The sequence below is a fragment of the Monodelphis domestica genome, chromosome 1 (assembly GCF_027887165.1).
Source record: "Monodelphis domestica isolate mMonDom1 chromosome 1, mMonDom1.pri, whole genome shotgun sequence".
NCBI classification, from domain to species: domain Eukaryota; kingdom Metazoa; phylum Chordata; class Mammalia; order Didelphimorphia; family Didelphidae; genus Monodelphis; species Monodelphis domestica.
Window position 1 is genome coordinate 85,111,178 of NC_077227.1, and position 27,733 is coordinate 85,138,910.

Sequence of the window (27,733 nt, forward strand, 5' to 3'; positions counted from 1 at the left end):
TCTGGGCTCCCATAATCTCTACCAATTCTTTCATTCTTTAATCCTATGCAAATTCACACCCAGAACAGAATATATCTTCATTTTCTAATCTTGCTTAATTCTGATTGCAGTTTTCTCATGCTACTGTGCTACATTTTTCAGATTTGTCTAAATAAACAGATACTGCCCTGAGGCTTCTTGCTTTTAAATAACTTCCAGTAGAGCTATTGGAATCACATGTAGCCCCCTCAAGGCTCACTCCACCAACTCACACTGGCATTGGCATGTCCCAGATGGATCTCCATCAGCTTCTAGGGATAAACCTGTGGGTGACTGATAAGAATAAAAGCGAGCATTTCCATGTTGCTTTAAGGTTGGCCAAGTGTTCTATTCTGTCTCATCTGATCTTTACAACAGCTCTTCATGGTTGGTGCTATTATTATCATTATTATCATTAATTATATTTTAATATATTTTATGTATTTTTATGATTTTTATATATAATTATATAATTAATAATAATATTATTATTAGCATTCCCATTTTACAGAAGAGGAGAGTGAGATAGACATAGGCTAAGCAACTTGCCCAGCCTCAGATAACTAGTAACTTCCTGAGGATGGATTTGTCTTTTAGGTCTTCTGGACCTAAAAAAACACAATGGTAAAAGGCCTATGGAGGGGACACTCAGAATTCTGGAACAGTAGGGACTCAGGGCTGTTTTTTTTTTTTCTCCAGGAAATCTTCACAAAGTTAGTTATGAGGCAGAAAGCTGGTGTTGGGGATGAATGAGTTCGCCTATTGCTCTTCTGGTCTAGCAGCCCACAGAGCATGATATCTCAGCAAGATGGTTGGCTCAATGTCGTTTATCCCTTGGAGTGTGTGGACTCTCTGCTGGATGGCGAGTGTGACTGGGAGAGGGGCCAGACGGGTCACCTGGCTGCTGGGATGGATCCTCAAGGAATATCTCTGTGTTGGCTAGATTTAACTGCTAGACTCCCTGGCTTTGCTCTTCAATGTGTGCCTTTGAAGTCTCCACCTCCTCTAGCCTTAGGTCTGGCTGGAAGATTCTGTACTTTCTCTTCTGAGATCTTACAAACTAGAGTACCATGATGCTATTTTATAAAGAGCAGGGGTCCTTGACCTAACTTTTTCAGTTCTGCTTTCTTAGGATTTCAGCTCAAAGGTTTAGGAACTCCTAGGCCAGTGGTGGCAGAGATAGCCTCTCCTTTTCAGTGGTATCTTTCTGGATAAGAGTTAGGTGAAGGTGAAAGACCCCAACTTAAATTAAGTTTTAATTTTAAATTAAATTAAATTTTAGTTTTAAATTAAATTAAGTTTTAAAGGTAATCAACCAGGTACATTTCTCAGATCCTCTTGGGTCTTTTGGGAAATGAGAGCTTAGGGTCAATGGATATGAGCAGCTTGTTTTGTATTCTAGGGGCAAGGTCACTATTTGTTTCTTCAGGCCTTTTTCATATTCAGTTAAGTAATACAAAGTCACAAACTTTTCTGAGAAGTGAAACACTTCAATTACTCCTGAATGGATCTTTTCCTTATACTTTTCCCTTAAGTTTTATACCTTACTTAAGGCTAAATACAACATTCCTTTACCTATAGACTGTTGTTTCCAGGATAAAGCGCCAAATTTTGGAATCAGGAAGATGTGTTCAAATGCTACTTCTGACATTTGTTATCTGTGAGACAAGGTCAAGTCATCCTCCTGGGATTTTAGTTTCTCCATCTATTTCAAGGGGGGCCGGTAATTAGTCACTGATCAGCTGATTACCAATCGCCTCCCTCCTTATATGATTACACCACCCAGAAGAGGGGGGGGGGGGCGGATCAATTTGTCAATGGTCTTTGAGTCCCTCAATTGGTGCTGGCTACATTGTAAAATGGAGAAGCTGAGCTAAATGATCTCTAAGGCCCTTTAGATCTCTAAATCTATGCTCCTATGATCTTGCAATCCCTCATGTCCCCTACCTGAATAGCAGGTGATGAGGGAGATAACCTTCCCATTCTGCTATAAGCGTAGGGAGGGGACTTGTATCTCCTTTTTCCTTTTAATCTTACTTTACCCCAAACTTCTAAGATCCTCTTTATTTTTCTCTGAAATTTTATTTTCTAATTATAAAAGCCCAGGAGAATTTATTTATCTAATGAACCATTCCCAACAATTTACAAAGAATGAGACTGAGGGCATAGGCAACAGATGTAATTTTCTATGTAGGCAAAAATTATAACTTTGTAATCCTATTTTGCTCTTTACTTTGGCTTAATGGCACCCCATAGTGCTAGAAGCACACAGTTCTTTAGCATATAGTATTTGGGTATTTTTGTTGCCCAGACACTGTTAAAAGTTTGTATAGAATTTTTTTTTCAAGGGAAAACCCTAAAAAAGGGGCAGCTGGGTAGCTCAGTGGATTGAGAGTCAGGCCTAGAGATAGGAAGTCCTAGGTTCAAATCTGACCTCAGACACTTCCGAGCTGTGTGACCCTGGATAGAGATAGTGGTAGTCTCTCGGTGACCGAGAATGACTATTGTCTTTGTGCATTATCATCTAATTGATGTACCCTCATGTGGCTTTGAAGTCCAAAGACTGAGGTGCAGTTTGTAGCACATGGGGCATGGGATGCCAGTTGTTACAGGAGGTGCAGTTGTGACCCTGGGCAAGTCACTTGACCCCCACTGCCTAGCCCTTACCACTCTTCTGCCTTGGAGCCAATACATAGTATTGACTCCAAGATGGAAGGTAAGGGTTAAAAAAAAACAACCCTAAAAAACATCACTCCAGAAAAAGTGCTAAATGTACTCACAATATCTAATTAATATGAAGAATTCATATGATGAGTACTAAAAATTTAGATTTATGAAACTTACAGAATTACCGTAGATGTTTTTTGGGATCATAATATTAAGAATTGTAGCACACTGAATGGAAGGAATGACAACTGCATTTTGAAGGAAAATATGCTTTAATTAGAAGCTTTGTGTTTCTTTAAATACTAACTATAGACTTAATTGTCATTGAGCATGACTTTATTTGTCTGGATTTCTGAATGCAAAAAAAAATTCTTATGTTCATCAAATAAGACAATTTGAGCTTTAGAATCTCAGAATCTCAACAAGGCTGACATTGAAGAAGGAAGTTCTAGAATAAATACAAAAACTATTGGTGCTCTATGACTCTTAAGCCTCTACCAATCTTTCCCTCTCATAATAGATGTCATTAAAATATCCATTGACTATCACTAAATAGACTCTGATCACTAAGTTCAATCTTTGATTCAACTAAACAAATGGTATCCCACCCCCTCTTTATGCTCCCTGGCATCTATTTTTGCTTCAGCAATGCCATGGAACCCATGTTTCAAATGGTAACATTTTAATTAATTTAATTTAATTTAATTAATCAAAGACTTCTTCCTTCTCTTAGTCTGATCATCACTTCAAAGGCATGGACTACTCTTAAATGGATAAACCAAGACCTTTCTGTCTTTGTCTAGTCACTGTTTCCTATGACCTATTTCCATTTTTCTCTGAGAACAATTTCTCCTTGAACTTTGCTTTATTATTAGAAATGGGCTAGGCTTTGAAAAAGATGTAAAGAGGATTTTCAGGACAGGATGTTGATTGAAAATTGACAAAGTTTTTTTTTTATTTAAGTGGAACCAAGGACTTCAGACTAAAGAATTGTCCTAATATTATTTTTAATATCTACCCTAATGGAATGGATGTCATTACTCCTCCACAATAAGATTTTCCAAAATGCAAAAGAAAAAGGTTCTCTGCAAAACCTAAATAGTTATACATGGCAGAATGGACCTTTATAGAATAGAGGATCTTGAAGCATTCCTGATAAAATAACAGATGGGTAATTTCTTTGAAACATAAATATAGGATATAAGAGGAATTTAGAAAGGTAAACACATTTGAGCAGTTGGCTATAATTAAATGATGAGGAAGTGCTTATATTCTTCTAGGAAGAAAAGAGATAATGTCCCATCAGAATTCTGTTCTCTTCAAGGGTCATGGGAATAAAGAAAGACAAACATAAGTCCTGAGAGTGAAGGGATAGTTATATTATGTTTTGTTGGGAATAAGAGGTAAAAATGGAGGAGAAAAGGAATTTCTTTGGGTAAGAAATGAGGAAGAAGGGGAGAGAGTTACTATTTCTCTTTATTGGGATGTACCAGAAGAGTATAAAAACAATGAAAATAAAGGACATGGATGGAAGGGGATGAGCCTCTCATAAATATCAGGCAAATGAGTTTTGAACATATATATACACACAGAAACACAAACAAAGATATATTAAACTGATTAGAGAAAAAGAAAGGGACAGGAAGAAAAGGAGAGTGGGGTTTAAGAAGAAAGGCAGAGATGAAATAAATCTATTCACAAAGAAGCAAACTGTAATTTCAAAGGATGGGTCACAAAGGAAGGCTTAAAAGGAGAGAAGGGAAAAGAAGTAAGAACTGGTGATGATTTCCTGGAATATGAAGAGAGGTCAGGCAAAGGAGTGTGATCCGATTATTTTTATCTATAGACTATTAGTGTTGATAACATTCCTATTGTTTCCCTATCTACCTTTCTATAAAGAAAAGAGTCTAGGAGATAAAGGGAGGAAAAATTATAAGAAAATGTGATGAAGTGAAAAACAAAACCAACAATTGTAACAATGTGAATGGAATAAACTTACTCATGAAAGAGGATATTAGTTGAATGGACTAGAGAACAGAATCAAACAGTGTGTTATTTAAGAAATACACTTGAAAAATAAAGATTGAAACAGCTGAAATGAAAGTTTGGAGCAGAATTTATCAGGCTTCAGGAGAATTTTAAAAAGCAGACAATTGTGATCTCAGATAAAACTATAATTTATGAAAATACATAGTTAAAAGAGATAAGCAGGGAACTATATTTTGTTTAAAAACACTAATAATATTTAAATAATATCATGTTTAATATATAGTCATCAAATGACATAGAATATAAGTATTTAAAGGAGAAACCAATTAAGTCACAGTGAGAAGTTGACAGGAAAAATAATTGGTAACTTCTATGAGTATCTAAATAAATGTAACAAAAAGGATAAATAAGAGAGAAAATAAGAAATTGAATAGAATTTTAGAATAATTGAATGTGAAATATCTCCAATAAATAATAAATTGGAGTCAGGAAGAATATTCAAATTTCTCACCTGTGAACAGTCCTGTTAAAAATTGAATATGTATTTAGGAATAAAGGCCTCATCTAGTGCAGTAGAATAAAAATATTAAACAGATCTTTTATTGACTATAATGCAATGAAAGTGAAATGTTAATCAATAAAATTCATTTAAACAAAGAACTCAAATTTAAAGTGAGGCTAACAACATGATCCTAAAGAATTCTGTGGGTAAAACAACAAATTCTAGAAATAATAGATAATTTTTTTCAAACTATTGATGATGATGCAACATACCAAAACTTTCAGAATGGAGTTGAAGCAATTACTAGAAAATGTACATTTCCTTTTTCAAAAGTATTTTTAAAAGATATTTTATTTTCCCAATTATGTGTACTAACAATTTCCCACATGTTTTACAAAACTATAAGATCCAATTTTTCTCCCTCCCTCTTAGAGATGGTAAGCAGTTTGATCTGGTTATACAAGTATAATCATGCATAACATTTCATTGGTCATTGTTGTAAGAGAATACTTATAAAACCCAAACCCCCAAATATAAACACAAACTAACTAAAGAGAAAAAATAGTGTGCTTTGATCTGCATTTTGACTCCAACAGTTTTTTCTCTGGAGGTGGATAGCATTCTTTGTCATAAGTCCTTCAGAATTGTCCTGGATTATTGTGTTGCTGAGAGTAGCTAAATTTTGCATAGTTGACCATCATACAGTATTGCTATTATTGTGTACAATGTTCTCCTGGTTCTATTTATTTCACTCTGCATCAGTTCCATAGATATCACCAGCTCTTTCTGAAATCATTTTGTTCATCATTTCTTATAGCACAATAGTATTCCATTACTGGCATGCTGCATAATTTGTTCAGTCATTCCCCAATTGATGGACATCCCTTCAGTTTCTAATTCTTTGCCACCACCAAAAGAGTTGCTAATGAATATTTTTGTACAAGTAGGTCCTCCCCTTTGTTTATCTCTTTGAAATACAGACTTAGTAGTGGTATTACAGGATGAAAGGGTATGCACAGCTTTGTAGCCCTTTGGGCATAGTTCCAAATTTCCTTGCAATTTATCATTTTCCTTTACTGTCATATTCACCACTCTGAGAGGTGTAAGATGGTTTTTTAATTTACATTTCTTTAATCAAAAGTGATTTACAATATTTTATTTGATTATTAATAGCCTTTATTTCTTTATCTGAAAACTGCTTGTTCATCTCCTTTGGCCATTTGTTAGTTTGTTAGTTGGAGAATGACTCATATTCTTATAAATTTGACTTAGTCCTCTATATAGGTGAGAAATGTGACTTCTATCAGAGAAATTTGCTGTAAAATTTCCCCCAGTTTGTTGTTTTTCTTCTAATGTTGATTATGTTGATATTTTGGACAAAACCTTTTAAATTTAATATTATCCAAATTATTTGTTTTATACTTCATAATGCTCTATGTCTCTTGTCTGGTCATGAATTTGTCCCTTCTCCATAGATTTGATAGGTAAACTATTCTATGTTCCTTTAATTTACTTATGGTACCACCTTTTATGTCTAAATAATATGCCTATTTTCACCTTGTCTTGGTATAGGGTAAAAGTTATGCTTAGTATCTGTCATACTGCTTTTTAGTTTTCCCAGCAAATTTTGCCAAATAGATAGTTCCCCAATGTTGGAATCTTTGGGTTTATGGAACATTAGAGTGCAAAAGTCATTTATTTCTATATATTGTGTACCTAACCTGTGCCATTTATCTATCATTCTATTTCTTAGCCAGTACCAGATTGTTTTGGTGATTACTAATTTATAGTAGAGTCTGAAATCTGGTATTGTTAGTCACCTTCCTTCACATGTTTTTCATGAATTCTTCTGATATTCTTGACCTCTTATTCTTCCAGGTGATTTTTTTAGTTCTATAAAAATAATTCTACTTCCCAATTTTAATTTTTAGAAATTATTTTCTTCTGTGAACTTTCAAACTCCCTTTTCCATTTGGCCAATTCTCCTTTTTATAGAACTCTTTTCTTCCTTGGATTTTTGTGCCTCTTTTTCCATTTAACCAATTCTTTTTAAGATGTTATTTTCTTCTTGTGTCACTTTCATTTCTCTTCCCTATTTTTCCTGTCCCTCTCTTATTTGATTCTTGAAATTCTTTTTGACTCTTCCAGGACCCAAGAACCCAAGACTAATTTCCATTTTTCTTTAAAGATTTTCAGGTAGCTGCTTTCATGTTATTGTCCCCTTCTGAGTCTATTCCTTGCTGTTTTTTGTCTCCATAATAATTTATCTCTGATTAGTTTTTTTGTATGATTGATCATTCTCTGGATCATTGCATTGCTGCTAGTAGAAAAGTCTATTATATTTGATTGTGCCACAATCAAATGTGTCAGTTTCTGTGTGCAATGTTTTCCTGGTTCTGCTCCTTTCACTCTGCATCAGTTCCTGGAGGTTGCTTCAGTTCAGATGGATTTCCTCCAGTTCACCATTCCTTTCAGTACAACAGTATTACATAACCACCAGATACCACAATTTGTCATTCCCCAATTGATGGACACCCCCCCATTTTTTTACACCACAATGAGCATGGCTACAAATATTTTTGTACAAGTGTTTTTTCTTATTCTCTCTTTATTCTCTCCTTATTATCCCCAGCAGTGGTATAGCTGGACTAAAGCAGAGGGATCCTTTTAAAGCCCTTTGGGCATAATTCCAATTTGTCCTCTAGAATGATTGGATTAACTTACAACTCTACCAGCAGTTTATTAGTGTCCCAATTTTGTCACTTCCCCTCCATTTATCACTTTCCTTTGCTGCCATGTTGGCCAGTTTGCTAGGTGTAAGGTGGTACCTCAGAGTTGTTTTTATTTGCATTTCTCTAATCAGGAGGGATATAGAATACTTTTTTAATGTGCTTATTGATAGTTTTGATTTCTTCATTTGAATACTGCCTATTCCTGTTCCTTGGTGATTTGTTGATTGGGGAACAGCTTGATTTTTTGTAGATTTGACTTAGTTCTTTATACATTTGGGAAATTAAACCTTCATTAGAGAATTTTGTTATAAATGTGTTTTCCTAGTTTGTTGCATTCCTTTTAATTTTGGTTGCATTGGTTTTGTTTGTACATTTACATTTTGTAATGTCCTATATCCCTTGCCAAGCTACTTTCTGCAGAAAAGTTACTTCACCATAGCCTTTGGTTGTTTCTCACTCTCTAGTATTTGTTTTGAAGTGTTACTTTAAAGTTGGTCAGAGATTATTCTTTTTTGTTGTCACTATTGTTTTTTAGGGGACTAGCCCCATTCATTATTTTTTTATTTTTAAAAAAACTTGTCATACAAACCACACTTTCATATTGTTAATTGTTGTGTCAACTCATACATAATCAAAACCTCTGAATAAAACTATAAATACATTGATGTGAAATATGACTCCAACAGTTCTTTCTATGGAGGTGGATAGCATTCCCTGTCATAAGTCTTTCAGAATTGTTCCAGATCATTGTATTGCTGAGAGTAGGCAAGTTTTCACAGATAATCATCATCCAATATTGCTGTTATTGTGTGCAATGGTCTTCTACTTGTGTTGATTTTGTTCTGTATCAGTTCCTGCAGATCTTTCCAGCTTTTTCTGGAAATATCTTGATTATCATTTCTTATAAAACAATACTATTACATCACTAACATGTACCACAATTTATTGAGCCATTCTCCAAATGACGAACATCCCCTCAGTTCCAGTTCTTTGCCACTACAAAAAGAAAGACCACAATTTTTTTTTTGGACAAGTAGATCCTTTCCTCTTTTTTTACTACCTCTTTGGATTACTGACCTAGTAATGGTGTTACCAGATCAAAGAGTATACACAGTTTTATAGCCCTTTGGGTATAGTACCAAATTGCCCTCCAGAATGGTTGGATCATTTCACATTTCCACCAACAATGCATTCGTGTCCGAATTTTGCCACTTCCTCTCCAACATTTACCATTTTCATTTACTGCCATGTTGGCCAATCTGACTGGTGTGACAGTTATTTTTATTTGCATTTCTCTAATCAAAAGTGATTTAGAACATTTTTATCTGATTATTGATTGGTTTGATTTTTTCATCAGGAAATTGCTTGTTCACACTGTTTGACCATTTGTCAATGGGGGAATGGCTTGCAGTCTTATAAATTTGACTTAGTTCTCTATACATTTGAGAATTTAGATCTTTATCAGAGACATTATACATTTTTTTTACAGTTTGTTGTTTCCCGGGTTGGAGAGATTCTTGGAGGACTTTACTTGCCATGTCTCTACTCTGCCATCTTGGCTCTGTCTCTTCAAAAATGTATATTTCTAAGCACTCTCATCAAACTATTTCTATAAAGAACAGAGCATTAAATTGGAAAAATATGAATAGAAAAGACAAAATATAATAAATCCCCATCTACACTAGAAATTCTAAAAATCAAATTATAGGAAAATCAGAATGAATAAAAATATTGAATTGATAAATAGAGCTAAAAACTAATAAAATAGATAAAACATAAGGTAATATGATAAAAAGAAAGGAAAGCCTAATTATCACACTAAAAATGAAAAAGAAAATTTATGGCATGTGAAAAAGTAATAATGGAAAGATGTGAAACTATTATGCCAATTCTTGTAAAAATGATAACATAAATGTTATGGATGATTACTTGCAAAAATACTAAATTCTTAAACTTGTAAAACAAGTAGAGAATTTACTTAAACTGGTCTCAGAAAAAAATTGAACTCTGCTAAATTCCATAAGACTAGACCCAGATGGATTGTAAAGTAAAATGTGCCAAATTTAAAGAACAACTAATTTTGAAATTACATCATTTGCTTATAAAAAGAGAGAAAAAAGGTACCCTACTTAACTTTTATAGCAAAAAAACCCCCCAACTTTTATAGACATGGTCTTGATATATAAACTATGGAAAGATAGGGAAAGACAAACTATTAAGCAATATTTTTACTCTATATCCTTGCAACAATTGAAAAAAATTAATAAAAATGAAACAGGAACAATTAAAAATAGGTTATACGCTATGATTAACATATAGTCTATATTAAGTTGTAGAGTACAAAGTATGTATTAGGTTGAATTTATACTAGGAACATATGTTCAATTTCAAGAAAATGATAAATATAATAGACTATTAATAAAAATTTTGGAAGAGGGTAGCTGGGTAGCTCAGTGGATTGAGAGTCAGACTGAGAGATGGGAGGTCCTGGGTTCAAATCTTACCTCAGACATTTCCTAGTTATGCGACCCTGGGCAAGTCATTTAACCTCTTCTGCCTTAGAAGCAATACACAGTATTGATTCTAAGATAGAAGGTAAGGATTTTTTTTAAAATTTAAACCACAAAACCATAAGGGACAGATTTTAAAACTTGACAACACATGTCTTTTTAAGAAACATTTTAAAACAAAGGAATAATTGAACCTTATTTCATAAATTGTAAAAATATCTAAAATCAGTTTATAGCATTATCTTAATTTCTTAAATTCCTTAAGTTTTAAGTTTTATTCTTTAAGCTTTAAGTTGCATGTCAGTAAATCCATTAAGGAGAATGTCATTCTTGGGTTATGCTTATCCCAATATTAAGTCCCTGAAAGTAGGATCTAAATATAGTAGTTATAAATATAAAAGTATAAAAATAAAAATATAAATCTATTTTGTGAATAAGCATGATTATCTACTTTATATGATAATTATAGCATTATCATAATGGAGAAATACTAGAGACCTTTCTAACACGAGTAAAGTAAGATTATCCCCATTCTCATTATTATTATTTCGTATATTTATAGATGTGTAGTGAAGAGTATCTCCTTTTCTCACCTGTTTTATTTATTGATATGACATCTTATGTTTAAGTTGTTTATCCATTTGGAGCTTTTTATGGTAGTGTGAGACACTGATTTAGGCTGAATCCGAATGTCCCAGGAGTTTTGTCATATAATGAGCCCTACACTGCTCTCCTACACCAAATGATTCTTGTCCTTGGATTTGTTGAACACTATATTCATTTGCTTCTGGCTTTTATGAATTAGAACTGAAGGTTTCAGCTTCTCCCCTTCCATCTTTCTGATCTGATGAATCTTGGAAGTACTTGTTTTTCCAGCCACGCTGGCAGGTAAGGGGAGTGAGATTGTACATATTTGGAAATATCTGTTGATACAGTTTCTTCTGTCATTTTATTATTAATTTCTATCTTGATTGATTGTATTATTATTTGAATACTATGCATGGCCTGTATAGATAGTATAGTGAGTCATTTAACATCTAGACCTCACAACTTCAGATTTTCCCAGATTTAAAAAAAAATTTAAATTGGGTTCGGGCAAGAGAACCAAAGAAATAAGAAACCATTTAAAGTCCTCGTGTTTGAACTCAATTCTGGGAAAGTACAGAATGGGCTACAGAACCTTTTTATTCTCTCTGCTTGAGCTGATCCACCAATCAAATTGCCCCAGGATGCTGATGGCACTGTTTGGAAGCTGGTTGCAGGGAAATGATTGACTTGCTGTATCTTCAGCACCATTTTTACTTTCCCTCAGAGAGCTCTTGCATTAGCCATGCTCTCTCTTTTTCCTACATTTTACCTCCCGTAACTCAAGTAAATTCCACTCCAGTAATCTCTTTTCACACATATATATCCATCCCCTGGAACCAACTTCTGCCTTCCCCTCCATTTCTTGATCCTCAGGAAAATCTTTCTTCCTTATCAGTTCTTCCTCTTGTTCCATTCAGGAACCAAAAATGACACAAACTAGAGGTGACAAGCATGAAAAGAATTCTACCGATGCATCTCTATCAAAGGAAAGAGAAGTTATAAGTTTTCAATTGATATTAGATATAAAAGAGGCAGGCCATCAACCTTGAAAGTTTCTAAAAGATTCAGAATTGCCACTTGAATAAGCTCCTGACTTATTTCTTTATCCCTCTCCTAATTTAATGTAATGAAATATGATTTTCCTGGAGTAACGGAATGAAAGATAAATTAAATTGTTTATGTAGTTTTATTGGTTTTCTGTTTTGTTTACTAGTATTGCAATGGCATTTTTTCTACTATTCACATATGTGTGAGGAATTGTTATTTCAGCTATCTAAGGGTTAAATAATGGACTCTTAACATGGGATCTATGCACTTACATTTAAACAATGCTTATAATTGGTTCCCTTTATTATTTTATGCATTGTTCTATGTATTCACAAATATTATTCTGAAGAGTGCCTAAGCTTCATCAGACATCTGAAGGGTTCATTACACAAAAATGATTTATGAACCCCTTTTTATACCCTTATTTTTATGGGAGAATATGTTTCAACTTCCAAACCAGAGCCTTACAAATGAATTTTGGGAATAAAACCTGTTTTTAAGTTAAGTTTAAGTTTCCTCCTGTGTTATTTTGAAATGAGCATCATAACAAACTAACTCTCAAGCCATTGTGGCATTACTAGTGTTTATCACATCTAATGTTAATAATTAAAGTGGAAAATGCCAAATCCAGATACTTATAAAGAAATTGAATTAGGCAAAGATGTTTTGTTGTATATATTTATTCATTTATTTTCTGAGGGCTTATTTAATTTTTTTGGAGGGCAATCTAGAAAACCCCTTAAGGACAGAGATTGTGGAGGTTTTATTTTATTTTATATAACACCCACTTAGAGCTGATGATTTTTAAAAGAAAATTTTTGAAGATATGTCCTTTGTTCTGATAGTTATAGAACTTAGGACAACCAGAGGTTCTATTTGTCATATGCTATCATTTAAGACTTAAACATTATCACTTATGTCTTAAACATTATGATCTGTATCTTCTGAAATTCTGAAATGATTATTCCTTTCTGCTTTGAAAGTTTTGCATGATCTAATAAAGATATTGCTTTCATCTCACCCCAAATGGTGAAGATGATAAACTGATTTCATTTCAGCTGACAATATAACTACTGAAGAAACAAGAACAAATTATAATATCGTTCAAACCTTGGTGCACATAGACTCTATAGACCTCTCCACATGAACCATAGAATTGTGTAGAACATATATCCTATATCAACCAAGGTTTTAAGGATAATCATATTAGACTATTATGCTATAGAGGGTAACTAACCCATGAAATGAAAATCCTTGAGCCCAGCTGATTTAGTTAAGTTGGGTATGAATTTTACCGATGATGTGAAATGTGTGATGTTTATTCTTCTTCTCTGCAGCTTTTCACCCCAATAACTTTGCATTTTTTTCTTCCAGGTACCTTGGGATAACAAGACCTCTGACCTATCCTGTGAGACAGAATGGCAAATGTATGGCCAAAATGATCCTTTCTGTGTGGCTCCTCTCTGCCTCCATCACTTTACCTCCTCTCTTTGGCTGGGCTCAGAATGTCAATGATGATAAAGTTTGCTTAATCAGCCAGGACTTTGGCTACACCATTTACTCCACTGCTGTTGCATTTTACATCCCCATGTCTGTGATGCTTTTCATGTACTATCAGATTTATAAAGCTGCTAAGAGGAGTGCTGCTAAACACAAATTCACTGGGTTCCCTCGAGTTGAAGAAAATAACGAAGGTGTAATATCAGTTAATGGTATGGTGAAGCTCCACAAGGATCCTGAGGAGTGTGCCAATTTTTCCAGACTCCTTAAACAGGAGAGGAAAAATATCTCCATCTTTAAAAGGGAGCAGAAAGCAGCCACCACCCTTGGGATTATTGTTGGGGCCTTTACTGTGTGTTGGCTACCCTTCTTCATCCTCTCGACAGCAAGACCGTTTATCTGTGGGACTTCCTGTAGCTGCATCCCATTGTGGATGGAGAGAACATTCCTGTGGCTAGGCTATGCAAACTCCCTCATTAACCCTTTTATATATGCCTTCTTCAACCGAGACCTGAGGACCACCTATCGCAACCTGCTCCAGTGCCGATATAGGAATATCAATCGGAAACTTTCAGCTGCAGGGATGCATGAAGCTCTGAAGCTGGCCGAGAGACCTGAATTTGTGCTGTAAGGTCATTTGCCATTCTTTACATTGCTCATGTCCTTTGATATTCTCCAACTCACATGTTTATTATCTTATGTTTCAGATTTCATCCACAAATAGGACAATCCCGCCCCACCCTCCCATCTTGTTCAATATCTATTATATCTTCAAAGGCCAAATAAAATTAAGGATATTGCATAAGCATGTGAAGTGGAGGAAAGAATACTGAATTTGGATTCAAATCCTGATTCGTCCCTTTAACCTATCTTCTCTGAACCTAATTCTTATTGGGAATAAGTCACACAAATTTTCTGGGTCTCAATTTTCTAATCTGAAAAACGAGAGTTGGGTTAAAAAGTCTTCAGTAGCCATTCTAGCCTGTAGTGGAATGGTGTGTTTTTATGGAAGAAAGTAGCTTTATTTTCTAATGGCTTGCAGTCAAGTTGGTAAACCAAAAAGGAAAATTCCCACTCAGATAAAAAGGACCAGGAATCTTGATGATTTTTCCTTTCTTATTACCCCGTGACCAAGAGATGATGCTTCAAGCTTTGTCACCCCTCTTTGCTTACCGCAGACTGCATTTTGTTAAATATCCCTGTGGACCATATCTGTTACCACTCAAATTTTCCATGAGGTAGGGAGGTACAGGGTTTCTTTAAGTGCCTTTGGACAAATCTCTGTGTACACAGCCTCCAAGGACTATAAGCCAGAAAGCGAATTACTCATAAGTCCATATTGCTAAGACCCCCTCTTACTTACTTATACCTGAAGGTAATTGATAGGTACTTAAAATGTATATATGTATCTGTTACATGTAATTTTTCAATTAACATGTATTTACATTCTCTACTTCCTGTCCCTACTGAAAAAAGGAAAAACAAAAAACAAATGCACATAATGTGTATGCATAGCTAAGCAAAAACAAATCCTTTCATTCACTATGTCCAAAAATGTAGGTTAACATGTACTTTAAATGCTGTATTAGGAATGAAAGAAGAGGCTAAGTATTGAGTGGAAAGCTCCACTAATTCAGATGAATTGGGACAGTGAAAAGTCTGACTCTTGGAGTATTTTAAAAGAAATACAGTTTTTACTCTTTCAATGGCATATAATGACTCTAATCAAGCTCATCAGAACAGTAGACATTTTTCAGAACCAGATTTTAAAAATAGATGAGAATAATTTGTACATGCTTTATTAACTATGCAGAGATATACCAAAAATAAAGATAATCCCTAGTGACAAGAAGCTTATACTATAGTTGGGAAAACATTAAATAGACAAATAGGGAAGGAGAAAACATAATAAAGTTAGTTGGATGACAGAGATGAACTGGGTTAGGCATTAGAGGTGAAGATCACTATCAGTTAGAGGAGTCAAGAAAGGCTTCAAGGAGGAAGTAGGACTTTCGTTGGCTCTAAAAATCAAGTACAAGTTGGATAGAGGAGAGTAGAGTATTTTAGGTAGCTTGAATAGCATTATCAAAGGCATGAAAATAGTTATTAATATCATCATATCTCAATATCAGCTAGGTGGCACAGTAGATAGAACACCAGGTCTAGAATCAGGAAGACCTGAGTTCAAGTACAGATCAAACATTTACTAGCTCTATAACCTTGTATAACCATTATTTGCATCAATTTCTTCATCTATAAAATGGTCAGTAGAAGGAAATTATGAACTACTACAGTATTTTTGCCAGTCACAAAGAGTTAGACATGGCTGAACCACAGTGATTAATATAGTGAGGGTTGGTGGTAAATATTAAGCAATCAGGACTGGCTCCTATGAAAAGGTTTGCCTCAAGGAAAATCAGGATATTAAATTGGTTAAGGAAGGTAGGACCACATTACAGAGACTTTTTTTGCTTTTTTTTTTATTTAAACATTATTTTATTTGGTCGTTTTCATACATTATTCACTGGAAACAAAGATCGTTTTCTTTTCCTTCCCTCCCCTCCCCTCCGCCTTTCCCTCTCCCATAGCCGACGCATGATTCCACTGGTTATCACATGTGTTCTTGACTCGAACCCATTTCCCTGTTGTTGGAATTTGCATTATAGCGTTCATTTAGAGTCTCTCCTCAGTCTTATCTCCTCCAACCCTGTAGTCGAGCAGTTGCTTTTCATCGGTGTTTTTACTCCCACGGTTTATCCTCTGCTTGTGGGCAGTATTTTTTTTTTAGATCCCTGCAGATTGTTCAGGGAAATTGCATTGATACTAATGGAGAAGTCCATCACCTTCGATTGTACCACAATGTATCAGTCTCTGTGTACAATGTTTTCCTGGTTCTGCTCCTTTCGCTCTGCATCACTTCCTGGAGGTTGTTCCAGTCTCCATGGAATTCCTCTAGTTCTTTGTTCCTTTGAGCACAATAGTATTCCATCACCAACATATACCACAATTTGTTCAGCCATTCCCCAATTGACGGGCAGCCCCTCATTTTCCAATTTTTGGCCACCACAAAGAGCGCAGCTATGAATATTCTTGTACAAGTCTTTTTGTCCATTATCTCTTTGGGGTACAAGCCCAGCAGTGCTATGGCTGGATCAAAGGGCAGACATTCTTTTATCGCCCTTTGGACATAGTTCCAAATTGCCCTCCAGAATGGTTGGATCAATTCACAACTCTACCAGCAATGAATTAGTGTCCCCACTTTGCCACAACCCCTCCAGCATTCATTACTTTGCATAGCTGTCATGTTAGCCAATCTGCCAAGTGTGAGGTGATACCTCAGAGTTGTTTTGATTTGCATCTCTCTGATTATAAGAGATGTAGAGCACTTTTTCATGTGCTTATTAATAGTTTTGATTTCTTTGGCTGAGAACTGCCTGTTCATGTCCCTTGCCCATTTGTCAATTGGAGAATGGCTTGATTTTTTGTACAATTGATTTAGTTCTTTATAAATTTGAATAATTAAACCTTTGTCAGAGGTTCATTACAGAGACTTTTAAAGAGTAAATTGAGATATTTGGCTATTGTAGGATTGTGAGCAGGGATTATGATGAACATATTTTTTTTCAGAAGATGAACCGAGAAGCAGAGGAGTGATTGAAGAGAGGAGAGACTGAAGACAGGGAGACCACCAAGAAAGCTATTGCCATAATCCTAAATGTGTGTGAGAGAGAGATTTAGACTAGGGTGGGAGCTGGAGAAATGAGTTGGAAAGTGGTAAATAAAAGAGGCTGTGAAGAGTGAATGATAGGACTTGGTGACTGGTGGATATAGAGAAAAAGAGGTAGAGAAAGTAATTCTAAGACTGATTTTAGAAAAATGGCAACACCAACAATTGATGTGAGGAAAATGGAAAGGAAAGCTGTTTTGGAAAAGTAAGTAATGACTTCCATTTTAGAAATGTTGACAATGAAGACATCTAAGTGGAAATGCCCATTAGACATTTGGAAATACAAGGCTGGAATTTGAGCCGAAGAAGTAGAATTGGGATTCATGAAGCTAGAGGTGAAAGAAAGTAGAAGGCGTGATGGAGCATAACGATACCTGAAGGGACTGAAAGAGCAGACACATGTTTCAAGACTGAGCTTTAGGGGATGCATGGGAGTTAAGAGGAGGAAGAATCTGGGAAACAAAGTCAAGAAGTTTGCATTGGCATGTGTGAAGAGAGTTTCATGGAGGTGGTTAGTAGGAGAGAAGAAGAATGGGACAATGGAAAGAATACTGGATTGGAATCAGAGGATCGGAATTCTAATCTTACCTCTCCCATTTACTATCTGTGTGATCTTTGACAATTAATCTACAGACATTTGTTAAGCTTCTACTATGAGCAAGGTATGGTGCAGGCAGGCCAGTTAACCTTATTGGGCCTGAGTATGTTTGAAGGAATATGGTAAGAGGCCACTGATGGCAGAGAGATTGATGATATTTTAAAGGGAGGAGAAAATATTGGAGTAATCTCCTCCTCCCCATAATGTCAGAATACTGGGCACCAAGAGGACATGGAGATTTACCTTTAGTTGTAATGATAACTTCTGAGATTGGTAAGAAAGAAAGAGAGAATAGAGAATATAATGATAAGCTATTCGACCTGGAAAAGACCAGAAACAGAAATAAGAAATTAGAAATAATCTTGTCTAACTCTTATCTTACAGATGAATAGACTGAGACCAAGAGAGATTAAAAGACTTGTCCAACTTCACATAGTTTCTGGAAGAGAATAACTGATTGGAAATGATTTAGAAATTTGTTCACATTGACAACAATGCTCTGGGCTTTCCTTACACATTCACATCTTTGTGAAGTTAATGGTGGTAGCCTCATTTCTCCCAATTTATAAATCAGAAAATTAAGTCTCAAAGAAGTGGATTAACCTGCCTGGGGTCTTGTTGGCAGTATCAGACTTGGGATTCAAATTTAGGTCTTCTCACTCTTTAAGTCTTGAGATATTTTAGTGATACTGCAGAGTGAACAGCAGAGAGAAAAAATGAAACTGGAGGAGGAGGAAGAGGATCAGCAGAAGAATAATATGCAAATCTATGCTTAAAGTGCCCCCAAAAGAATTTCCTTAAGAAGGTTAACATTTCTATTGCAATCTTGCTTACATGATTATTCTGCTTAGTAAATCTTTCATAGCACAAAGGTAATCTTCAGCCTGGCCCTACATCTGGAACACCACTAATTCCCAATTAGTGGAAAGTAAATTAATGAGATTTTACAAAACCAGTCAGAGTTTATGCCCAGAATCAGACACTCCGTTGCATTATGGGAGCTTGCATTTTAGCTGCTGAAAATTTATCAGGTTGAACAAGCAAGTTCTTGCTGTTGACATCCATCTTTTTCTGCCTTTGCTCTCTTCTGCTTGCATTTTCTCTTTTCATTTCCAGCTAAGCAGTATTTCAGAAATCTCCCTGACCTCTTCCTTGGAATTCCAAAGGAGAGAGGAGCAATTTTCCCAAGGGGGGGGAAACAAAAACAGAACAAAAACCAAGCAATCTGGGTAAATAGAAAGCGAGATGCTTAGGGTGCTGACCTAGAGCTTACTGTTTCAATTCTTTATCTTTTCCTTTACTTCTTGCTTACCCTAATGGCAGGTTAATGATCAGATGTGCCATAAAGGAGCCCAACTGTGCACTCAATCAAGGAAGCTTCTGAGGCTCAAGGAAAAGAACAGAGCATAGGGCTCCTCCCTCATATGCCTAGGGCTTAGGCTCTATTTAAAACTGGAGCAGCAGAACTAGGGGTTTCTCTGAACCTTCTCTTCCAAAGATAGCAGCAAAGTGGAAAAGACAAAATGCATAATGTTCTGGTAGTATGACTCCAAGAGAGCCATGATAGGAAGGTCTACATGTGGGCAAAATGGGGAAACAGGCTTTTGTCCTCTTATCCTTTTCTTCCTCCCATCATTCTTCATACTAATCTAATGAAAGAAAAAATGTGACAATCTCTGGGCAGGAAGTTAAAGACTAGGGAACTCTAGGTGTGGAATAAGGCTTCCCTTTTCCGACATGGTCAATGGGCTATTTTTTTCACTAATTTAACTCTACTTATTTATCACAAAGAAGGTTCAATAGGTCAGGACTGGGTGTATGGGAGTTGATGAGTAATTAGTCAATGATAATATTTATAAATAAAAAGAAAATTGTCAAAAGATAAGGGTAGCAGGGAAAATGGTATATGAAAATGTTATTTTCAACCCCATATATAAAGAAGAATTTCCTCTTTTTACAGCTGTTAAAAATGAAACAAAATAGGCTCTCTTGCTAGGTAGGGGCTGTTCCCCATCACTTTAAATATTTTTAGCAGATAATATCTGTCAAGAATATAGTAGGTGAGAGTCTTATCCTGAGTAGGAGGTTATGAGATGTGAATGGATAAATATACAAATATTTATTTTTCTAAATATTTTGTATTAATAGTTATGAATATTATGTAAATGTGTTCATCAATTCCCATTTTGAACTATACATGTATTAATTCATATTTTGGAACCTGCCTCAATTTCTAATAACTTTTCTTGATGTAGGAAGGAATACATATTACAATTCACATTTTTTTACTCTAGATCAAGTGCTGATCATGTTAGCAGTTGGTGGGGATTCTGATGGGGGTCAGGGAACCAATACCAAGACTCTGGGGCAGTTCTAGCATCTTGGGTACCAATTCAAAGGCCATTCTCAGCATGTGGATAGTGACATGCTAAATGGAATCAAAGATAATACCAATTGTGTGCCATTTTGCCATATATTAAAACTTCTCGGGGGTCTAACTTGGATTAATTAGCTCTTCAGGGTAATGGTTTTGCATTTCTCTCTTTTTTTTTTTTGATTGAGGGAGTCAGTCTCCATAAACAAACAACTATACTAAAAATTATAATATCTCTATAAAGGAGAGGTCCAAAGTGCTAAATACAAATTCAAAGAAAGGAAGGAGTAATTAGGGGTGTGATGGCTATGTCTTCACAAACTCAAGGATTGACTCTGATTTCTGGCACTATTGTGGGGGAACCGTGAGGGAAGGGAATATGCCTTTATCTAGCAACTACTAAGTGCTAAGGACTGTGCTCAGCTTGTTACAAATATTATTTCATCCTTTTGATCCTCACAAGAACTCTGCAAGGTAAGTGCTGTTATTAGATTATTTTACAGATGAGGAAACTGTGACAAAAAAGAGTTAAGTGACTTACCCAAAGTCAACCCACTAGTAAGTGCCTGAGGCTGAATTTGAACTCAGTTCTTCATGATTCCAGAAAGGAAGGCTCCTTCATTTTAATATGTGCGTTGGGGGACTCAGATCCTAGGAAACAATTTTAGGCATTTCTTTAAAATGTGGCCAGTACATTGGGTACTCCCTATTATTCCTTTTGATTTTAGGAATTTCCCTTCTGAGTTTACTCATGAGTCACTTTTATATGTCCCCATCATCTTGACTTTTCATAAACTCTGCAGTGGCTTCCCATTTACTCTACCCATTTACTATCCTTTCCTTGTTATTCAGTGTTTGGAGAATACACAAAATGAACTAGAGGTGGAATAGGAAGAAGATACTTTGTGCCCAATAACATAATATTCTTGCATTTATTTGTCTTCTGGAAAAGTGTTCAATGGTGGGGTCAGTAAGCACCTCAGTACATTGAGAGCCAGGTCAAGAGATGGGAAGTCCTGGGTTCCCCTATGACCTCAGACACTTCCTAGCTGTGTGACCCTGGGCAAGTCACTTGACCCCCATTGCCTAGCCCTTACTGCTCTTCTGCCTTGGAACCAATACACGGTATTGATTCTAAGACGAAAGATAAGGGCTTTTTGTTTAAAAATAAAAAAAGGACCAATGATATTTAACTGCAATGTGAACAATATTCTCCCTGCATTGTACTGTGTGTGGGCAGGAACCATTGGAAGCAAATTCAATTGTGTTAATTTGCAGCTTATATTTCAAAGTACTTGATAATCACTTTTAAGTGTCATTGAAGCTATTGAATAATTCCTGCTTGACAAAGTTTGGAACGGTGCCCTTCGCAAATCTTCATATTTTTACCACACATAAAATTAGCAGGATTTTAAGTTTCCAAACCTCATAGGAAGGATAGTAAACAAAAGAAGCCCAACAGTGTTTATCTTTTTGACCTTGCTGGGCTAGGAGAGTAAGAGAATTTTAGTGCCTTAAGGGACAGCAGCTTTGAGCAGGAATGCCTTGCTATTTCTTTGATACACATTCTCCTCATTTTCTCTTGTTTACATGCTACAGTTTATGTTCTTGAAGGCTATTTCAGGGTGATTTGCCTGTATATATTTATATATATATATATGTGCATGTATATATAGTGTGTTTATACATATATATATGCACAAAAATCTTTGGGAAATGTGCAGTTATGGAAGATGAAAGAATAGCAGCCCCAGATCAAATATATATACGTATACACACTATACATATATACATGCATATTCATACACACATACATGTATATATGAACAATTTGCAAGGTTGGCCTTATAGGAAAAAATTGTCTCTGTTTCCTCATCTGTAAAATGGTCTAATAACAGCATTTCCTTGCAGAGTTTTTGTGAGGATCAAATGAAATAATTTAGCACTTAGTAGTTGCTATGTAAATGCAACATACCTTTTATGGATATGCCACTATTTTAGACATCACAAGAGATAAAAAGAAAATGAAGGCATATTTCCTGCCTTCAAGAAATTTTCAAATTCATTTCTATATGAAATAGAGGAAGACAAATCACACTAAAAAGACAGTAAAAGACAGAAATAAAAGTGCTCAGATTAAGTGGGATGGATAGTGAATTTATGAGAGTTCAGATGCAAGATTACTAAAGGCTTCATGGAGGAGGTGTGCCTTGAGCTGGGCTTTGAGGAATGAGTAGTAATTGAATAGGCAGAGAGAAGAGAGGAAGATATTCCAGCTAGAGGGAAAAGCATGACCTTTTCATGTATAGAGGCTAGTTTGGATGGAACAGAGAATTTTTAGTGGAGAATAATTACAGATATGGCTGGAAAGAGAGGTTAGAACTCAACTGAAAAACATTTGAGCATCCAGCTATGGGCTTTGAATTTTGTTTTGTGGGCAATGGGAAACTATTAGAGAGTTTTGAGCATAAGAATAGTACAATGCATATTCTAGGAAAATTAATCTGTTGGTGGTATGGAAGGCTTGTTGAAGGGAAGAGAGATGGACAACAGTTATGTTTTCATAATCATCTAGACTTGAGGTAGCATCATTGTGCAGAGGAAAGAACACTGAGCACCATATTTGGACTCAGAGGAAATGGATTTGAATGTGTGTCTCTGCTTCTTACAAGCTTTGAGATTCTGGCCAAGCCTCTTTACCCCTCTAGGTCTCAATTTCTTTTTTTGGTAAAAGGAGGCATTGTCCTTCATGACTTTCAAGTTTCCTTCTATCTTGAAAGCTTGTGAGAATCCTGAACTTAAGGAGAATGAAATTTATAGTGTAGTGTGAGAATGAAAAAAGAAATGCACCTGAAAAACGAGTGAGCCCACACAGTTTTTGCCTTCCAAAATATTATGATTAAAATGATCTTGAGAGACTTATTTTGGGGTAAGAATATAAGTTTATAATTTCATCAGGTTTTTGGTTTGGTGAGTACTATAACCTGTATAGTGATATAGTTCTCCATGGTTTTTTGTGACAAGGGCCAACCTGAGCTGGCTCAGGCAGCATAATAAATAGAATTTTAGGAGCTCATTCAGGCTCTCCCCTGAATATCCCAAGACATCTTTAATTATTGGTAGCTAAGTAAGAGGTGGTCCATCAATCTTATCTACCCCTCCCCATCTCCCAGGTGGACAGGTCACATATGCAGGAAAAGAGTTCTTCTCCTCTTCACTGATTAACCAAATTCTGTTAAAAAAGGAAAATGTTCCTTGGGATTCCCAAAGACAAAGAAAATGCAGATGTATTTTCTCATCCAGATCCCAGAAGGAGGAATACATTCTACCTAACATATAAGAATTAATACAGTATGTGAAAAATAAATTCTCACAAAAGTGAATTTATGTTTTAGATTTACCGATTCTACCAAAAAGCACCAGTCACTTACTTTTTGTGGCCATTTTTAGTGGTGGCTGTGGTGAAATTATTGGTAGGATATGTGGCCTTGTTCTGGAAAGTTTGTTTTTCATGATACATTTTCTCTTTGAAAACAATAACAATGAAAAATAAAAAAGATGAAGTAGAGGGGTGAAATATTTTTGGAAAGTGTTCTTTCTGTTTATCATTAACTAGAGAAATATTTATTATATACTTTTTCTGTGTAGGACTAGGGCTAGTCTCCCAGGTGAGAAAATTATCTTTAGCAATACAAATTAGTTAATTCTCTATGATTTATGATCTTAGAGAGATGTGTAGAACACTGGGAGGCTAAATGAATTGTCCACTGTAATAAAGTCAGTAAATGTCAGAAAAAGGACTTGAACTCAAGTTTTTCTGACTTTAAAACTGGCCCTCTATCCCCTATGTCACATTGCCTCTTAGTTTTGGAAACATAAAGATAGATAATATAAGAAATAATATGTGTAAGAAATAATAAGAAATGTAAAAGATGAACAACTGGCTTCCCTACCAGACTGGCATCATCTTAAGAGCAGGTATTATCTTTTGTCCCTTTTTTTGGTATCCTCAGCACTTGGCACAGTGTCTGAAATACAGTAGGTTCTTAATAATTACTTATTAGCTAACTGAGAAAGAAGTTGGTGACTTAATTCCTCTGGGCCTTAGTTTTCTCATATCTTAAGCTAAAATGCTGAATCAGTTCATCTGAGGTCCCTTCCAGCTCTAGATCAATGGTCCTATAAGTTGCAGAGAGGTTTCACTGGACTGAAAACTCAAATCCTCAAACTCTACATTCATTATTCCTTCTGCTGTTCCAGAAAGCCTCCATAATGTGCCAGGCTCATTATTATTCATCATTTTTCTTTTCACACAAGGTAAATACCATTCCATTTTGTAGGCAATTTTAAGTGGATTTTTTTTTTTTTGCTACAGATCTGTCACAAAAGTGAGTTTCTAGATTGTTATTCAGAACAGCTTCGTAAATATCCTGAGTGCTCGGCAGCTTATGAAAATCAGGAAAAAGACAAAAAAGGGAATCTAAGCACCTCTAATCCGTTTAGAAACTTCAATTGATTCAGCTACTTTGATTCTATAAAAATTAAGTCCATCCACTGAGAAATGAAAAATTTGGTTCATGGTCCTGCTAAATCATTTGCCTGTTTCTCTCCTGTGTTTTTTACAGACAAAACTCTGACTACTGTCGGAAAAAAAGTCATGATTCATGATGCAGAGCAGAATGATGGAGCCTGAAATCAACAAGGGGTGAAAGAGGTGACTCACTCCTGGTGAAGAAGTTTCTGGCTTTCAAAATGTAGCTTCTCCTGTGGGAGGAACCATTCAAATGTGACATCAACGTGGATGATCCATTGTATGACATGCACTGATTTGGAGAGGGATGATCTCTCCCTCTCTCTTGCTTGCTTACCATTTGTAAATCACTGCTATTGTGTACAAATGAAAATCATTGTCTGCCTATGACAGCAAGATCATGTTTTAGCAATAAGCACATTGATAAAACTGAGTTCCATAGAGGATGGAAACAGTTTCTAGTGCTTCACATCTGTCTAAGTCTTTGTAAGTGAAAGGAAGTCCTCGTTCACAGTCCCCATGCTTCTGAGGCAAGATGTTATTATGATTATTCAGGGATCATTGGTGAAAAAAAGCTGTATTTTGTTGTATGACAAATAGATATTTTTTAAGCAAACACTGGTAAGTCAAGTGTTGAAAATGTTGCATGCCCATGTTAGAAAATAAACTTAAAGCTACTGTAGTCTGCTAATACGAATCTCGTCCCAAGGCATTGTTTATTTAAAGCCCATGTCAAGAAGTTTGGCTTTTTCACCAAGGCCCCTGTGTCTTTCCCATAAAAAGTACTTTATGTGTTGACCTACTTATTGTTCCTATAGGTCTCAAGGATGGAATTAAGGTTGAAAAGGGCCAGAAAACCTAGCCACAGGTTTCCCTTTCCCAACAGTTCTTCCTAGGGGTGCTGAGGGTTTAAAATAATTCATTTCCCAAGTTTTATACCAATCCAAGGTTTAAAAAAAGGCTTCACTGGAAGCAGTCTGCTAGTCAATAAGAATTCATTAAGATTTCTATGTATGTAGGTGCTAGGAAGATTAAGAAAAGAAAGAACAGAGTGGGATTCCCAAACCTTGAAATACTGTTTTATGTTCTGGTGTCCTAGATCCAATAACTAGTGGATACCATTTTGTAATCAGTGGGATGGTACTTCAGAGCTGGCATGCTTGTCCCCCCTGCATGCTTCTGAATGTTCAGTGTGAAGAACTGCTTCCTTTGGGCATGATCATGCTCAACTTTGGGATACAAATTTGAAGGGGAAAGGAGTAAGGAAGAGCTAGAGTGCTCTAGAGCCTTGGATGAAAGCTCCTGAGAAGGTCTTGGGCTCATTCGCTGTGATACCCATATCTTAAAGCAAATGTGTGCCTTGGGTGATGCAATTCTAATTCATGTAAGGTCGACAATCAGGGCATAGCTAAACAGAAATGATCCTGTCATTGATCTGACTTGTCAAACTGGGAGGTTCAGTAAATGCAGAACATAGGAATGGTCATAATACTTGAGAGTAGACCCAAGGGAGAGGTGATGGAGGATGGGGAGCCCTAGGAGCAGATGGACAATTTTTCCTACAGTACAGGAGATGATGCACCCCCCGGGATTTTTGGCTTTCTAATAGGGGCTCCAGACATGCATGATTTTACTTTGGCTTTGCCTCTTACCAGAACCAGGGAAGCACCTGCGTCTTGGAAAAAAGAGAAAGTGGGTGCTTGCCTTCTAGCCTGAGCTATATCAATATATTAATGGCAGGCTTCATAGAGTAATTGTATATAATTATATTAATAATTTAAAGGATTAATTATAGTATGATGAATGTTGTGTTCCATTTGAAAATGTTTTATTACATTAAATCTAATAAAGTATTTATAACTGCAATAAGGTTAATGGTTTGTTTTTTTTTTTTTGTTTTGTTTTCCTAAAGGGCCATTGAGGCAGAAATCATTCAATTGGTCAAAAATATTTATTAAGCTCCTACTATGGCATAGACATGATGCTAAGCTCCAAAGAGGGGCAAAAACAGACCCTGTCTTCAAGGATCTCACATTCCACTGGGGGAAAAACATAAGCATAGCTAAGTACATATAATATCTATACAGAGGAGATATAATGTAATCTGAGAGGGGAAACCATTTTTGAAAGCAAAATGGCAGAATTAGAGGGCTCCCAACAACAGACGACAGGTCTACTAAATGGACGACAGGTAACAATGGCAAACATAATTTAATTTTGTGGTCTGCATACAGCCAACAACCTTTCTTTTGAATGACATTTTTTCATGGTAGTTGAATATTGGTGCAGTGCCCACACATACCTAGGAAACAGATAATGACCAATTAGGCATATAAGTAAGGACAGTTTATTGGCTGTATTTATAATGCCCCCTACTTATGAATGCAAACATATTTTGTTAATAGGGTCAATTATAGAGCTATATATTGACATTACCAAACCTCATTGAATGTTTTTTTGAAGCCATGCTCCAATTTGGGAATACAAACTACATAGTTTTAGTCAAATAATGGTTATTACATTTATTATCTGATCAAAATGTTCTCTGACTTGCCAAGTATTTAGGTGAATACCCACTTTAGGAAGTTTCTAAAGAGTTTCAGAAGAATGATCTTATATTTGATGTGAATGATACATTTTCATCCTCTATTGTTAAGGAGTAATCCGGACCATTTCTTTACATTTTTTTTCACATAATGAAATTGGTCTGCCTTGAAAGATGGTGTGAGAACACAAGAGATGGGGTCTTGAATTCCAATTCTGTTGTTCACTGACTATATCAGCTTAGTTTCTTCCCTTCTCTGAGCTTGTTTTTTGATTTGTAGAATGAAAGAATTGAATTGAATCAAAGGTTCTTAGCCTGGATCTGTGACCTTATCTTTTAAAAATACATATTTTGATAATTGTAGTTCAATATAATTGGTTTCTTTTGTAATTATGTATTTTATTT

At 35.6% G+C, this 27,733-nt stretch overlaps 1 protein-coding gene across 1 annotated transcript in view; it reads left to right on the forward strand.

The window, feature by feature from the left end:
* Positions 1-26,649, forward strand: part of HTR7 (5-hydroxytryptamine receptor 7) — an 80,628-nt gene extending 53,979 nt beyond the window's left edge. The window contains exons 2-3 of the mRNA XM_007478827.3: positions 13,428-14,180; positions 24,878-26,649. Coding sequence (XP_007478889.1) covers positions 13,428-14,180; positions 24,878-24,920 — 796 coding nt within the window. The 3' untranslated portion in view covers positions 24,921-26,649. The remainder of the gene's footprint in view (positions 1-13,427; positions 14,181-24,877) is intronic.
* Positions 26,650-27,733: the final 1,084 nt, after the last annotated feature.